The sequence below is a fragment of the Puntigrus tetrazona genome, chromosome 17 (assembly GCF_018831695.1).
Source record: "Puntigrus tetrazona isolate hp1 chromosome 17, ASM1883169v1, whole genome shotgun sequence".
Classification (NCBI taxonomy): Eukaryota; Metazoa; Chordata; class Actinopteri; order Cypriniformes; family Cyprinidae; genus Puntigrus; species Puntigrus tetrazona.
Genome location: NC_056715.1, coordinates 11,950,391 through 11,966,745, shown reverse-complemented (window position 1 = coordinate 11,966,745; position 16,355 = coordinate 11,950,391). Strand labels below are relative to the sequence as shown.

The 16,355-nt window shown below is 35.1% G+C and overlaps 1 protein-coding gene across 12 annotated transcripts in view; it reads left to right on the top strand.

Annotated features, from left to right (window-relative positions):
* The window catches only part of eml1 (EMAP like 1), a 47,928-nt gene that overhangs the window by 26,345 nt on the left and 5,228 nt on the right, over window positions 1-16,355 (top strand). For 4 of the 12 annotated variants that reach the window (XM_043263665.1, XM_043263659.1, XM_043263666.1 and 1 more), the window contains 14 exons: window positions 2,825-2,954; window positions 4,377-4,418; window positions 5,994-6,140; window positions 6,250-6,278; window positions 7,319-7,345; window positions 10,891-11,020; window positions 11,588-11,737; window positions 13,063-13,132; window positions 13,342-13,452; window positions 13,907-14,002; window positions 14,123-14,257; window positions 15,205-15,304; window positions 15,602-15,753; window positions 15,872-15,997. In XM_043263665.1, the coding sequence (XP_043119600.1) occupies window positions 2,825-2,954; window positions 4,377-4,418; window positions 5,994-6,140; window positions 6,250-6,278; window positions 7,319-7,345; window positions 10,891-11,020; window positions 11,588-11,737; window positions 13,063-13,132; window positions 13,342-13,452; window positions 13,907-14,002; window positions 14,123-14,257; window positions 15,205-15,304; window positions 15,602-15,753; window positions 15,872-15,997 (1,445 nt within the window). The remainder of the gene's footprint in view (window positions 1-2,824; window positions 2,955-4,376; window positions 4,419-5,993; window positions 6,141-6,249; window positions 6,279-7,318; window positions 7,346-10,890; window positions 11,021-11,587; window positions 11,738-13,062; window positions 13,133-13,341; window positions 13,453-13,906; window positions 14,003-14,122; window positions 14,258-15,204; window positions 15,305-15,601; window positions 15,754-15,871; window positions 15,998-16,355) is intronic. The other 8 variants (XM_043263671.1, XM_043263660.1, XM_043263669.1 and 5 more) reach the window with 6 other exon arrangements.

Sequence of the window (16,355 nt, the reverse complement as noted above, 5' to 3'; positions counted from 1 at the left end):
ATATGAGTCATTTTTTTTTTACTTAGGGATGCACTGATATAGAAATGTTGGCTGATTTTCATAATCCCCGATCAGTGGGTTCCATTTGAAATGTTAATTAGATTTGGTATTTGCTTGTAATGTAAGCATGTGGATACTGAATGTTTATTCACATGCAAAACAGGGTCATTTTCAGACTAATGTTTATTTACAGGCTGGTAAATACATGTGGGCATCTTAGTGACTCCGTTTGTTATTAAATCATAAGTTATGTAACAGGAGTTCTATAGAGAGGTTATTAAAGAAGTTTAATTCAGAGAAGATTAATTTATACAAAATTATTGTCTAATTAATAAAAATAAGACAAGTAATTATTTAATTGCTTTAATTTTAAATAATATACACATTTCTATGTTATAACCAGTACTTATAATTTATCATTTTAATTAGTATTAGGCAATTATTATGTCATGATTAATCATATCCAAAATATAAGTTTTTGTTTATACTATATATGTGGATGTACTGTGTATACTTATTATTCATATATAAATACACATGCATGTATATTTAAGAATAATATGTTATGTTTATATAATATATACATTTATATATAATATACATTATATGAATATAACTTTAAACATGTTCATATTTTTTAAATATATTTTGTATGTGTGTGTCTTTTTTCTTACGTATTAATTTTAATTAGTCATAATTTACTCACTCTCATGTCATTTCAGAACTTTCAAAACTATCTTTCTTTTATGGAACATAAAAGAAGATATTTTAAAGAATGTTGGTAACCAACCGGATTTTCTTCAGAATCTCTTCAGAGGAAATTTGAGTGAATTCATTTATTTGACATAAATGAAATCATGGGTAAAATCATCAAATTGTACAGTAAAAAAAATCTAAATGTTTAACATAAAAAAAACTTGTCTGGTGAAAATAGTGGAACTTTTTTCTTTCAACGTCAAACTAATCAAACAGATAATAAAAAAAAACACTGATACTCTTAAGATCATCGATATATTGTACATTCTTAATTTCACTCCAGCGTGTGTGACATCCAGCTCTCTCTCTCATTTGTATAGTTCTTTGAGTTTAGTCAAATTTACACTACAAGATGCTTGTTAGTGTGCTTAAGTCTAGTCCTAATTACATTTACTGCAAGACTGACAAGCTACATCCTCATCACAAAATCTCTCACAAATGAGAGACCTTGAAAAATCTCAAGAATAAGGTTAATTTGGGACTAACAGACATAAAAAGTGGCTGTCACCTTAAATATCTTGATTCTTTGGTGATTGTTTAACAAAGCTTTACTAAATCCACATAATCCTTTGAACTGTAGGATGAAGTGGGTAATTAGAGTCACAATTCTTTACCGTCTCAAAGGTTTGAAACACACTTGCCGCTATAGCCAGACTGCATGAATATGTGCTACCAAATGTCAAACTGGGGTCCAAAACTCCTTAAACCAAGAAAGAGATGCTTACTTTTGTTGTACTTCAGCTAGCTCATGTTCACTTCATCCATTCCTCCTCCTGTTTGAAGTGTGTGTGAGATGAGTCACTCTTTGCTTCTGCATAATCCTTGCCGCTCTCTGCAGGCTGATCTCTTTGAAACAAAAAAATATCTCACATGTGCTTTTGCCTCAATCTTTCTTTTATTCTACTGTATTTCTTTCCCGCTGCCTGCACATTCATAACACATTCATGAAGATCGGCAGTGATGAATATTTAATAATGCAGACACGTACTGTAATGTAAATAAAGGCTCTCAAAAATCTTTGCTATCAGCGGTTAGACTGCAGGTGTGGATGCACTAATAAGTACTTGAACTGCACAAAGGGACATTCACCAACCTAGACCTAGACTGCATTTTAATGGAGTCATGGCTCAATCTATGGCTAGACAGTCGCAGAAAGCAATAAAAGTCTTCCTATATTGACTGAATTTGATACCTGGAAATGTTTACTGTGGGAATCGTTTAGGTTAGGGGTCAGTAAGCTTTTTTATTTCATTTATTTGGTTATTTGAAAGAAATTAATAGTGTTATTGAGCAAACGTAACATTAAAGGAATGCATAATGTTATGAAAGATTTCTGTTTCAAATAAATGCAGGTCTTTTCTGTTCATCAGACAATCCTAAAAATGTTTTTACATTAAGCAGCACAACTGTTTTAAACATGATGATAATAATAATAATAATAATAATAATAATAATAAGAACTAATCAGCGGAGTCAGTTTTTTTAAAGGAAAAATTCTTAAAATATTATTCGCTTAAAATTTATTATTTTTAGCATATTATTTAGTTAGTGTACCATCTGTATGGTAATATACCCATAAAAAGGCCTTTTAAAAACAAAAGGGATAAGTCCCTCTTTATGTAGAGATGTTCTGTTTTAACAGGAAATAAAACATTGAAAAAATGTTCTTGTCAGTTGACTTCAGGTGGCCTTTGAGAATGTAAAGTTAACTATTAAAAGCTTGACATAAAATGGAGCTAGTTTACAAAAAGTGACTTCAGTAGTGGGAACATTTCTCACTATATTATCTAGGTGCTTATTAGCATGCCTATTATTAACATACTTTATTAGAACTCATAAAGCACATAGTCTGCATGACCATATTCTACATCCTTCATCCTACCCAATGACTACATTTATCAACTACTTATACGAGTAATCAGGAGTTTGGTGAGGCAAAAGTCATAGTTAGTGGTTTGTTAATAGCAAGAATTGGACCTTAAAATTAAGTGTGACCAAAACAACAGGCAATAAACGTCTGACTGCTGTGCTGTGTGTAATTCTGCCCATGTGTCCTTCCATCTTTCAGCTAGACCGATGATTGCTGCCCTGCCCCTGAGATCTACGGTCAATAACGGTACTGTCCTGCCTAAGAAGGGCAGCACACTGCCATCCCCTTCCAGCTCCAAGAAGGACAACAGCTCACCAGCAACCAAAAGGTAAGAGACCGAAAGCTAATTCTATATAAACTTTTCGTAATGTATGATGAGTGCAGACAATGAGTTTTTTCAGCTCCAGACTTTGATTTCATCCAGTCCGAGGATATAAAACATGTTTAATATCTACAAGGCATATCTAAAAAATCATGTTAGTGTGTGACGCTCAGCTGTATTCCTAATGTATTCTATAATTGTCTGAAATCCTTTTGATTTTAGAAATAAAGATGAAATTGTTTGAATCCTTCTCAGTCAATTCTCTTTGGTGTTGGAGATAGAATTGTGTGTGTTCTATGCTGTGCTGTGCTGGATAATTTTTCAGTATAATAGATAGACAGAGCATGAATATACACAAGATAACGGTGGACGGTTTTGTCTTATAAAGGTCAGCTCACATCTTTCTTGATAAGCAATGTTAAACCTGAAAGACGCAGTCAACGAGTCAACCGTGACGTAGAACACAGTGCAGTATGCCAAGGTTTTAGATGACAGAGAACAAGCCTTGTGAATTAGGTTGCAGATCATCTTATATTCCACAATATAACTTTGTATTTTACAACTGCAACTTGTAAATTTCTCACATTTTACATTTTATTTTTTATTACTGCTATAAAGTTTAAAACTTTGAAGTTGAGATTTTAATGGTTTTTTTAAAGAAGTATTTAATGCTTACCAAGATTCCATTTATTTTATTAAAAAAGTAAACAGCAGTTTTAATGTGTAATGAATTTCTGTGATATAAATCTGAATTTTCAGCAGCCATAACTTGATGCTTCACTCGATGCTTCAGAAATCACCATGATATGCTGATTTGGTGCTTATGATTTTTAAAAAATGAAGTTAAAATTAAAAAGAAGTTTTTTCAAGATTGTCATTAATATAAAGAACAACATAATTCTTTTATTATTAATTTTTATTATCGCTTTGGATCAATTTAATGCACCGTTGTTGAATAAACATATTAATTTTGTTCAAAAAAAACTTTTGAATGGTGTTTCAGTGTGATATGTCACATTGCAATATATTTACAACCATATTTTTCAGAAACACCCTAGTTTTTGATGCCAGGAAGCCATTAATAATAATGAGATTATTTTTCTTTCTAGAATCCATTAGCTGATACTGATGTAATGATATTCAATAGCTTAAAATGCTTCTGCAGACCGCTATGAAAATCAAAATGCAATGAGAAAAAAAACTGTTGCTTTCCTGAACCCTCCAGCTGCGCAGCACCGATGTGTTTAATGTTTAATAAATCATGCAGACCAATGAATGAATAAACAGAGGTTTACGATTACGAGACACAACCCCTGCTTTCCCCTGAGTGTCTTTGTTTTGTGAGTGTCAACTGTCTGTCACGTGTATTTGTCATCCTGTGAGACCTGTCTGTCCCCTTCCCTTCTCCCCATGTGTTACGTGTTCTAGTCTGTCCCAGCTGCCCAGGTTTCTTCTGAGGCCACTTCACAGGTGAGAGTTTGTTTGTCTACAGGATCTTCAATCTTCTAAAAAGTGCTGTAGGCTACTGATATTTGTGTTATTTTTTTAAAACCATTATCCAAGCTTAAAACCTTTAGCAAACACTGTGTACGGTTCATCCGTATTCTGTGGAGGCTGTTTGGAGATCCCACAGGAAGTACAACTGCAATGGGAGATAAGCTTTGCTTTGATTCTTGTGAAACTGGGCACTCTTTTACTTGGACATTTGTTTTTTTTAGCTTCTCTTCGGGCACTCTTTCATTGCAGCCTGTAAAGCTTCTTTTTCCCATCATGCCTTGAAGCGAGAGCCCTGTGCAGTCTATGGACTAACTCTATACCCGCTTGCTTGTATGCCTGAAGTGCCATTATTGACAAAAAGCCTCACAAAGCATGAAGATCCTGCAGCCTATTTAACACGGGATAACACCATCCGCCAATGGCTGGGCCAAATGAACTTTAGCCCCGCAGTCTGGATTAGACTTGAGCCTGGCAACCAGTGGACTGCTGATGGGGTCTTTTCTTTTGTTGACAAGTTTTAAAGGGCACTCAGTCTCAATTCACCCCTTTCTAGTGCACAAAGACACAGCAAATCAGGGCATGAACATGTCACAGAGAAAAAATAAAACTTATAAAACACATTTCTTGTGGAATATATAATGTTTGTTAGCTGTGTCTCTTTGGGGAAAGCCGGTGCTGAGTGTCTGTTGTAATTGGCTGTCACCAGTATTGTCTTTACATTGCCATTTCCTTTTTTTCTGTGTGAATGTTTACATTTATGCTTCCTGTTTAAGGTTCAGACTTTTGCAGGAAAATTAGGCTTCATAGTAGTTATATTGGGATACAATAAATACACACACACACACACATATTTTTTTTTCAAGCTTCATATACATACATACATGTTGCAGTATTAATGTTGTTTTTTTTAAAGAAGTGAATACTCATTTTTATTCTGTAACACTTTACATTGTTTAAAAGTGACAGTAAAGTCATTTATAATGTACCATATTCTATTTTAAATTAATTAGTTTGTTATTTTGAACTTTTTATTTATCAAATAATCATGAAATTGTGATAAAGTTCATTATTTAGTTAACATTAGTTAACACAAACTATGAACAATATTTTTTACTCTCTTTATTATTCTTAGTTAATGCTAATTTCAGCCTTTTCTAATGCTTTATTAATATCACAAGTTGTGTTTGTAAACATTAATGCATTAACAAGGATCTAACAATGAATGGTTAATTAATGTTAACAAAGATAAATAAATACTGTTATAAGTGTATCGTTTGTTTGTTTGCCTTACAGGTATACAGTTTTAAATTGTAATAATGTTTCTCAGTGTTATTGTTTTTGCTGTATTTTTTTCAAATAAATGCAGTTTTGAAACATTTTCTTAAAAAGGCAGGATCTTTAAATAATCTAACATTGTGTGCATCATATTCTATTTTCATTTGCTATGTTTAACATGAGGAGTATTTTAACATTATCAAGTGTCCTTGCTATTTCGTTTAGCCTAGAAGAACAAATTGATATAAATATCTTGCCTTTTATCATTCGTAGCACTGTGAAAAGGACAAGTTCATCTGAGCAAGTGGGCCCCAACAACAGGAAAGACAGTGGTGTGGACTCCAAAAGCAATCGCACACGCGCTGGATCCACAGGGAGCAACTCGAGTGGCAAGAAAGCCGCAGAGAAGTATGTAAATCAGTATGTATATATATATTCTTTTATGCCCATGTGATTGACTGAATAAGAGCAACACACACACATTACACAAGCACATTTAGGTGATTTTCTTCCTTCTCACTTCCCGCAGTAAACAGAGGGAGCCTGTTTTCAGCGCAGGTAAGAGTCAGGGCTTCTGTCCCTGTGTGATAAAGCATGTGTCTCTGAACTAAGACTGGATCATACAAGCAGTGTTTATACTGAAAGCACAGACTCTTGCCAAATACAGTCCTCAAAGTAAATGGCTGACCACCCTTTAGTTTAGCAGCAGTGCAGCTCAATTAGAAGGTGGACTGGGGTGAATCAAGGGACACTCGTTTAAGAAAAAAGCGATTTTTTTAGAGATTTCTGCTTGTATGATCTCCAGTCATGGCTCACGGAGGGGCAATCATTGTTTCAGATCATTTTCCCATTAAATGGCCTGCTGCTCTTGTCAGTAACCCATCACCCCTTACCAGAAACATTTCCGTTTTTTTAATTTTTGTGTTTATTTAATTTTACTCATGTTCTGTTTAAATCATTTTTATGCATTTGGTTGAAAAGCAACTAAATTCCGGTACTAGAAAGTTATGAGTAAAAGTATAGATATTAAGCATAAAAAAATGGCAGAATTATGTTGCTTACTCTCTCAGTGGAGAGATCGTGGATTTTCAAAGTAAAAAAACCTCGAAATTTTCAAGGTCCAACAGGCGTTTATAGTCATTGTGTTCATCTATTATTCATCAGCTCTGGTCAGAAGCTGTGCTTCACTTTTTTTTGAAAGAGCTACAAAGGAATTTAGCAGCAGTTCTTGGGAACGTCAGAACAAATTTGATTTGGTGTAAAAGCAGAGCGTTCAGGGTATGCAGCCATACGAGGCGGAATGAAACAAGCTGTTCTGCCTGAAGGCCACATTTGCATGTTCCTTACTGTATATGTGACCCAGTTACTGTATTTAACTGTGCCCAAAACTCTGATTAATTGAGGCCATCCAGATGTTAAATATACAGTACACCAAATTAACCAGTGGATTTGTTAAATAGAGCACTTGGCGAATGAAACGACTATCCCGGAGGAGCTTGTAGAGTAATTACCTAGACATGGTGAGCTGGGATCTGTCTTTCCATCAGCCTTTTTCTGCCATCTTACGTGATTGTCTTTGTCTCTGTACGTTCACAAAGGGATGCGACGCGTGACGCACTGCAAAGGTAGGCACTGTTTGTCAACTGTCCCTTATGTGAGCAGCTCTGTGGACACAGCTTGATTCCCGAAGCCATAGGGAAGTCAACAATTACAGATTGAGGTCAATTATGACTTAAAAACGCAAAGACAGCTGGTCTTGAGAACCGTTGTTTATGCACTGACAGAAATTGTATGGAGCCATTTTTCTCTTTTTTGACACATGTGACGCTGGACCACAAAAACAGTCATAAGTGTCAGTTTTTCAAAACTGAGATTTATCATCTGAAAGCTGAATAAATAACCTTTCCGTTGTATGGTTTGGGGATAGGACAATATATGGCAGAGATACAACCATTTGAAAATCTGCAATCTGAGGGGGCAAGAAAATTACCTGTTAAGTTGTCCAAATGGCGTTTTTAGCAATGCATTTTAATAATCAAAAATTAAGTTTTGATATATTTATGGTAGGAAATGTGAAAAATATCTTCATGGAACATGATCTTTAGTTAATATCTTGTGATGAAATGACAAACAAATGACAAAATAAAGCCTCATAAAAGCTAGAATAGTATCTCATGTATACTAAAATAATACTGGTATGAACGTACCGTATAGTGTAAGGAAAATATTGCTTTTATTTTTTTATTTATTACTGGTAATATTTTAACCTGATGTCATTAAATGTTTTTTAAAATTCCGATTATATTATAATGTTTTTTAGACCATATAAAACCTACATTCATGAGAATTGGCGTCTGTGTTTTAAACTAGACTTTTAAATGATTTTTGCCACCAGACTTTGATTTTATTGGGTCTTAAGAGATTTCTTACCCTTTTTATTACAGCGTTCTGCCGTAATAAGCACGTAATGCCCCTTTATACAGTTTATTCTAGCGATTCCAGATGGGACAGTAATCTAGCAGACTTTGATAGCTCTGGCTTCATATTATGGAATCAGCACACACAGAGATGTCTTGCGTAAGGGTTTGGGTTGATTAGACAAATGCGTGTGTGATAGAAGTGCCCACCCTTCCTCCAGAAATGCTCCCTTTCCCAATAAACTAATGCGCACTCTCTGTAACACCCTTTTGAGTGATGCCAACCTGTGGTTGATTGCAGTGGTGCTAAAACACAAGCTGTTAACTCTTTGAGTGATGCTGCTCTGACAGCTCCTGGGTGTTTTGCTCACTGCTCATGGCACTTGTTTTTCACATGCACCATGGGAACCCAGCATTCTCCTGCAGTCGCACAGCAGCACACAGAACGCCTTTTACTTTTACAGTTGTTTATTGCTGCTTTTTGCTCCACGTACACGTATTTGTTCTTTCAGTGCCGTTAAGGGCATTTATCATCCTGTGTCCACCAGCTTTTCTGCTAATTCTCTGAAACTGTAATGTAGTGTTTATCGTAAATCTGAAGTTGAATGTCATGCTGGTTTGTGTGCAGAGCGCCACAGTTAGTGGAAATTATTTTCCCTAAACTGTTGACAGTCAATGAATGACTCACTATGCTCACTGCACTAGTCGCAAGATACTTGTACAAATAAATTTAATTAAATAACCGAATGTAACTTGGGCGGTTGGAGAAATGTTTGTGTAGAATACATTTTATTTCCACTATTCCTTGTTTTCCTTGATCAAGATAACATTCAATCCCTTGCGCCTCCTCTTCCCAACAGCACTGCAAAAAATCTTTTTTATAAAAAGCATTTTTGTTTTCAAAAAAAAATATATATATATATATATATATATATATATATATATATATATATATATATATATATATATATCAATGAATAAAAAAATAAAACATTAATGTCCTTTCTTTCTTTTTGGAATATGCATTTTTAACATTTTTTTATTATCTTTTACTTACTTTTAATGTATTTTTATTAATCATTTTCCCTCCCTCTTTGGTTTTGAGCATAAATGTCTCTAAATCTCTGCTTAAAACTAAAAGGAAAAAACTAATTGCCAGAATAGTAAGAAACACAATTATTTGCATAAAATCTTCCCTGTATTTTCTTTTCAAGTAAACTGATGTTGCTTTATGGGTATGTTACTGCAAATCAATCAAATGACAAATTGAGGAAAAGATCATTTTGCAGTGCAGTTTCTTAGTCTTGTGGATGCCGTATCTTGTTATTATGGTGGTATCTAAAGCTATTGGACGCTATCTGATCATGATTATACTTCATCCCACCTCTCCACCCTCTCCCGCACCCGCCCCGTCCAATTTGACCACTTCACCCAGTAACTGTGCAGATCTACCTGCACCGACCGTCAAAAAGGAGTGGATCCGCCGAGCCCCCCAAATCCACATCAGCCGTGCCCTCGCAGTCCACCAACACGCCAGAGGCCAAGGTTTTGTCTGACAGAGCGGCCCGGCTCGGAAGCCGAAAGGTCCCTCCGTTTACCCTTCCTCTGAGGAAGTGTACCTCTCAGTTAGTCCACTCGCCCCTAGACATGCCCTCTTACAGAAGCCCGATCAAATCTCCCAGCCAGTATTTTCAAATCTGTTACTAATCAAACCAGCCGTAATCTTAAACGTAGTCAGGTGGAGTCTTTCGTTCTGTTTTGTTGTTTTTGTTTTTCAACATTGTGTTTAATTGAATTAGTTTTGTTTCATGTTGTGCGTTTGTTCACACTTCTGTCTTTTTTGCTTTCGAATAGGTTTGTTCTGTTCACGTGTGCATTTTATAAACTGTACATCTCCTTTTCCATTGTGTTTGCATGTATGCCTATCTGTGATTTTATTTATTCTGTTACTAATTTGTCAAACCATGAAATGGCTGCATTTGCATGCTTCTGCATTTGCTTTGTTTTGTCTTTACTTTTAACTTGGGTGTATTTCAAATACTGTACGTAATAAAATGCATTAAAGCATTTCCTTTAAATCTCACCGATCTATTGAATTATTTTCAGAACATAATGTATTTTCTTCTAAACATTGTTGCAATTCCTTTTAATCCTTCTTTTGGAATAAAAGCATTTCATTTTGTTTTTGGATTAACATTTAATCACATAATCTTAAAATATACTAACATTCAAAAATTTGGGGTCAGTAAGATTAAAGTCTCTTATGCTTACCAAGACTGCATTCATTTAATCAAAAATACAGTGGAAATAGTATTATTGTGAAATAAGTACTATTGTGATATATTTTAAAAGGTCATTTATTCCTGTGACGGAAAAGCTGAATTTTCATTACTCCGGTCATCAGTGTAACATGATCTTTCTAATATACTTATTTCTGCTCAGAAAATATTTCTACCTATTGTCATTGTTGACAGTTGTGCATTTAATATTTTCTGCTAACTTGTGCTAGCTTTTTTGATAAATTGAAAGTTCAGAGGAACAGCATTTTTAAAAATAGATTTTGTCACTGTAATTAACATTGCTGAATAAAATTATTCATTTCACAAAAAATAAGCAAGTAAATAAATTGAACTGACCCCATATTTTTGTCTTTGTTTACTTAATCAGATGATATTAACCCCAACAGATGCCACAGCGATCCTTTACTGACCCATGCATTTTCTTGCTCTAAACATCTACGTTGCTTTTTCTAGATGAAGGGTATGTCAAAATGTATTTGAAGGGACGACCCATCACCATGTACATGCCCAAAGACCTGGTGGACACATACTGCTTGGAAGCAAAGGCTGACTTGCCTCCTAAAAAACTGAAGCTAGACTGGGTGTATCCTTTGCAAAATAAAAAAATGGAGCTGCATTAAGATTGATTCCTGTATTGAGCGCTTCTTGATGTAAGATTGAATTAACTGTAGATTTATTATTACGCACAAAATGAGCTGGTAATAATGTCACAAGCTGCATGATGGATATGGTTTCTAGGTCTAAGCTATGTGTTACAAGATTATTGTTCATAATGTTAAGCTTCTGAAACGTGAACCTCAAAATTATTATTCACTATGATGCACTAATTCCATATTCATATTCAGTGATGAGTATCTGAGCATGAGGGATGTCTGATCATATACCCTGGTGTCCTCTCTAGCCTGTCATATTTGGGATGTTTTCGGCATCTCTTACCCATAGTGCATTTGGTACATTGCCTGAAAACAATTTTTTTTAACAAAACTGAGAAATCTATCATGTCTAAAGCCCAACAAAATTAAATATTAAGTGGTCAGCTGGCACTTTTCCAGAAATAAAAATGTTCACGTTTTCCTTTTACCCTTCATAGCTGAGTTTTGTTCCTGATTTAGCTCAGCGACGATAGTTTTTGCTCTTGACTGTGACCCAGGTATGGTTACCGGGGCCGTGACTGTCGATCCAACTTGTATTTGCTCCCGACTGGGGAAACGGTTTACTTCATCGCATCTGTGGTTGTGCTGTATAATGTGGATGAGCAACTACAAAGACACTACACTGGACATAATGATGATATCAAGTGGTAAGATTTATTTTTCTGTTTGTGTGACGTCATTGTCTATTTGTTTATGACAGCATGTACTGATCTCAAGCTCTGAACCCGTACGCTCAGCATCTTTTTGTCACCTCAAAACTGCTTTATCTTAAAAAAAGATACTACAGCTTAAATTAATATTCAGATATTCTGCAGCATAATTTTTCAAAATTATGCTGAATACACAATTTCTGAGCAGTGTTGTTCAATTTTCTGCTTTGATGTGCAATTCTACAGAACATTTATCATTAGTCGTGTCACCGATTCATTCATTCATTCCACTGTCATCCCTGTCGTTCTGAATTTTGCTTTTGTGTTACACCACATTAGTTTTTTGGGTGTATAAGAGGCCTCAAGACATTTTAAGTTTAGAATTATAGTAAATTATCCTTTATGCAAAAAAAAGTAAATAAATTAGTGACGTTACGCTTAACAATGAAGTTTCAGATTGCTATTTTGGATCTTTCCTTCTTGAATGTCTTATATACTTTTTAAGTTCACTTAATAAAGCTATTTAATCTTCATGAAAATGTTAGGTTTAAAAAAAAAAACACTTTTATACTGTAAGGATGCATTAAATTGATCAAACGTGACAGTATAGACATTTATAATGTTACAAAAAAATGTTATCATGAATTATTTTTTATTAATCAATTTTCATATTAGAATGGTTTCTGAAGGAGCATGTGACATCTAAGACTAAAGTAACAAATGCTGAAAATGTAGCTTTGCATCACAGGAATAAATTATGTTTTAGAATATACTGAAATATAAAACAGTTCTTTTAAATTAAAATAATCGTTAACAATATTACAGTTGGGTTTTTTTTTGCAAGGTGAGCCTAAGATATTTATTTCAAACTAATTTTAAAATCTTACTTGCTTTTGAAACTTATGAATAGTAAATATGAATGGCCTCAAAGTTAAAAAGGTCAAGTCAGCAAAACATATATAAAAAAAGACAAGCCATTAGAACATTAGATAAAATATAGTGACGTAATATAATTTTCTCCTGACCGCCAGTCTCCAGTTGTGGAATTTACAGAATATCAAGGCTGTTTATTGTAAGTAAAAGGCCTTGAGAAAAGCATGAAGAGCAACCATTAACCAAGACGTTCGTGATCAGTTTCCTGTGTTTACGATCAGTCCTGTGACTCAGAATGCTCAAAGTCATAAGATAAGTCAGATAAAATGTGTTGTGACAGCACTGACTCGCAGAGACAAAAATGTGCGATGTCCTCTCACTGCTGTGTCATCGGCTCTTCAACAGTCCCAGCTGCCTACATCTTTCACCTCTTTTGTCTTCCCCTACAGCCTCGCTGTCCATCCTGATAAAATCACCATAGCAACAGGACAAGTGGCTGGCACATCCTCAGATGGAAAAGTAAGAGCAGTTATTTTAAACCGGTATCAATCATAAACACGAATAGCTTATTGCTACTATAATAGGATTGATCCAGCCAAAATAATTGTCCTAGTTATTGCATGTTCCTCAAGTGTCTGTCGTAACATATTGAGGATCAAGAACCTACATCCACTCGACTGAAGTTGAAGTGGTTTAACACGTTCAGTACGTCTGTCTGTGTCTGGCAGCTTTTGGCTCCTCACGTGCGAGTGTGGGACTCTGTGAGTTTGAACACGTTGCACATCCTTGGAACCGGTTTCTTTGATCGAGCTCTGGTTTGCCTCTCCTTCTCAAAGTCGGTAAGAACAAGCTACTCTGTATAATGTTAGCAAACAAACGTTCTCATGAGAAGCCGCAAAATGCAGCCTACAGTCCTCGAACAAACCTGTCTTTATTATGAGCACTGGGTGGTATTTTCTGGAGCCTGGTCAGTTTTAAGGCATAGTTCGTCCAAGAAGGAATATTTAGTCATCTTTTATTCACCCTCTAGTTGTATATTAAAGAATGTTGGCATCCAAACAGCACTGACCTCTATGCTATGGGAAAATAAGCCGTGATCTGTGCTGTTTGGATATCAACGATCTCCAAAATATCCTCTTTTGTGTTCAGCCCAAGAAAGAAACTCTTACAGGTTAAGAACAATGTAAGGGTGGGTAAATGGATTACTGAATTTTCCTCTGTGGGTGAACCGTCTCTTCAAATACATCTGTCGAAAGAGGTAGAGAGTGCTAAAAATGTCTTTTAAACCTTCAGAATGGAGGAAGCTGGTTGTGTGTTGTGGACGACTCCAATGACCACATTCTCTCCGTGTGGGACTGGCAGAGGGAGGAAAGGCTTGCTGAAGTCAAGGCAAGTGCTATCCGACATAATATCAGCAATGTCAACGTTATATGTCAACAAGAGGTGTGCGGAAATGAACTGATTCCCTTTTTTAGTGCTTCTTCACGACTTTTCTATCTTTGCTCACAGTGCTCCAATGAGTCAGTCTTTGCTGCTGATTTCCACCCGACCGATGCTAATATAATCGTAACCTGTGGGAAGTCACACCTTTACTTCTGGTCATTAGAAAAGGGATCTCTTGTGAAAAAACAGGGTCTTTTTGAGGTAAGCTGTCATTAGTTTTTGTTGTCAAATTCAGTGGATCTTTTCTCTTTTTTATTATATCAAATTGCATGTTCAGATATGGTGAAATGCGCATGTACATCATGTACACTAGCAGTTGAAGGTTTAGACACATCTGCTCATTCTTTATCATTACTGTTTTATACTTCTAAGAATAATAGTAAGGTCATCGAGACTATGAAATAACACAAGCATAAGTGTGAGTTATATTGTGTAGTCAGCAAAAATACGATTAAAACTATTTTGATACGGGTGCTAATGGGATTAACGTTATTAAAAGATAACTAGAATGTAATTTTTGTAAAGAAATGTATGATTTGCCATTTGTACTTGGTAAGATTTGGTAATGTTTTTGAAAGATCACCAAGGCTGCGTTTATTTGATTAAATAATACAGCAAAAAAAACAGCAATTTAAAATAGTATTTTTTACTTTAATATGCTTTAAAATATTTTACTGCATTTTATTATATTAATAATGTAAAATATTAATTATAAAATGTAATTGATTCATGATGGCAAAGCTGATTTTTTTTATCAGACCTTACAGTCATCAGTGTCATAATATTTCTTATTAACAATGTTAAACATAGTTGTAATTCTTAATATTTTATGTGAAAACCATGATGCATTTTATCAGAATTATCAGAGGAATATAATGTTTAAAGGAAACAGCGTTTATTTAAAGTAGAATTTTGTTGCGGCATTAACTTAAATCAACTTTTGGTCAATTTAGTGCAACTTTTCCAAAGTTTTAATTTCTTTAAATTTCCTTTAAATCCCAAGGCCCTTCAATTCAGTTAGATGTGCCCAAACATTTGGCTGGTGGTGTAGATGTGGATTAAATGAAAACATGTCATCTCTGTCTTTTGTGTGATACATTTATTGCATTTCTGCTTTAAAAATAAAGTCATATTTATGTTTCTTGCAGAAACAAGAGAAGCCCAAGTTTGTATTGTGTGTGACTTTTTCAGAAAATGGCGACGCCATCACCGGAGACTCGAGTGGAAATATACTTGTGTGGGGCAAAGGTAAAAAAAAAAAGTGTTTATTATTATTTATTCATTTATTTGAACGTTTTGTAAAATCCTACCTCCATTGAACTTTCTATGAAATACAATTATGAATGCTGTTCAGCTGTGTGTTATCTAAGGTTGACCCTGCTGCCAACAAAAGACTCTCTGTTTGCCATAATAAAGGGAAACTGTGCTTCATTTCTACACAGATCAATAAGACTTCTTTCATGTAGGCTGTGAACACCTCTGATTGTCTGATATACCAGTGTTTTTCTGTTTATGTAATGCTTGTTTTCTGGTCATGGTTGACAGGATCTAATCGTATTGGCTTGGCGATTCAGGGAGCACATGAGGCAAGCGTCTTTGCACTTTGCATGTTGAGAAATGGGACGCTGCTCTCAGGCGGGAAGGACCGTAAACTCATCTCCTGGGATGAAAATTATCAAAAGATTCAGACGGTGGAGGTAAGGCATCTACATGGGTATCGTTTTGCAGCAGGCCTTATGCATTTGTTTGCTTGAATAGCAGTACCGATCAAGCAGACAGACGTAATTTACCAGATGTTTTGTATGTTACTCTCAGGTGCCTGAGTTATACGGCCCTATTCGGACTGTGGCTGAAGGACGGGGAGAAACGGTTCTTATTGGCACTACCAAAAACTATGTACTGCAAGGCAGTCTGGATGGGGACTTCATACCCATCACCCAGGTAAGTTGTAGGTAGTAACCACTGTTTTCTGAGGTCTGGTGAGATGGTACTGTATATAAAATGGGACTTCGGAACCACAAAAGCAGTCTTGATAAATAGGTTAATTAGTAGCAACAGCTAGTAATAAATTTAATAAATAAGTTAATTTGTAGCAAAAGCTAACCTTTTTATGGTCAAAACCTAGTGGTTTATCTTTTATGCCAAAATCATTAGGGTGTTAAGGACAGATCATGCTTCATGAAGACAATTTGTTAAATTTGCTATTGTAAATATATCACAAGTTTTTGGATTAGAAATATGCATTGCTGTGGACTACATTTGGACAATTTTTTTTTGCACTCCCAGATTTTAAAATAAT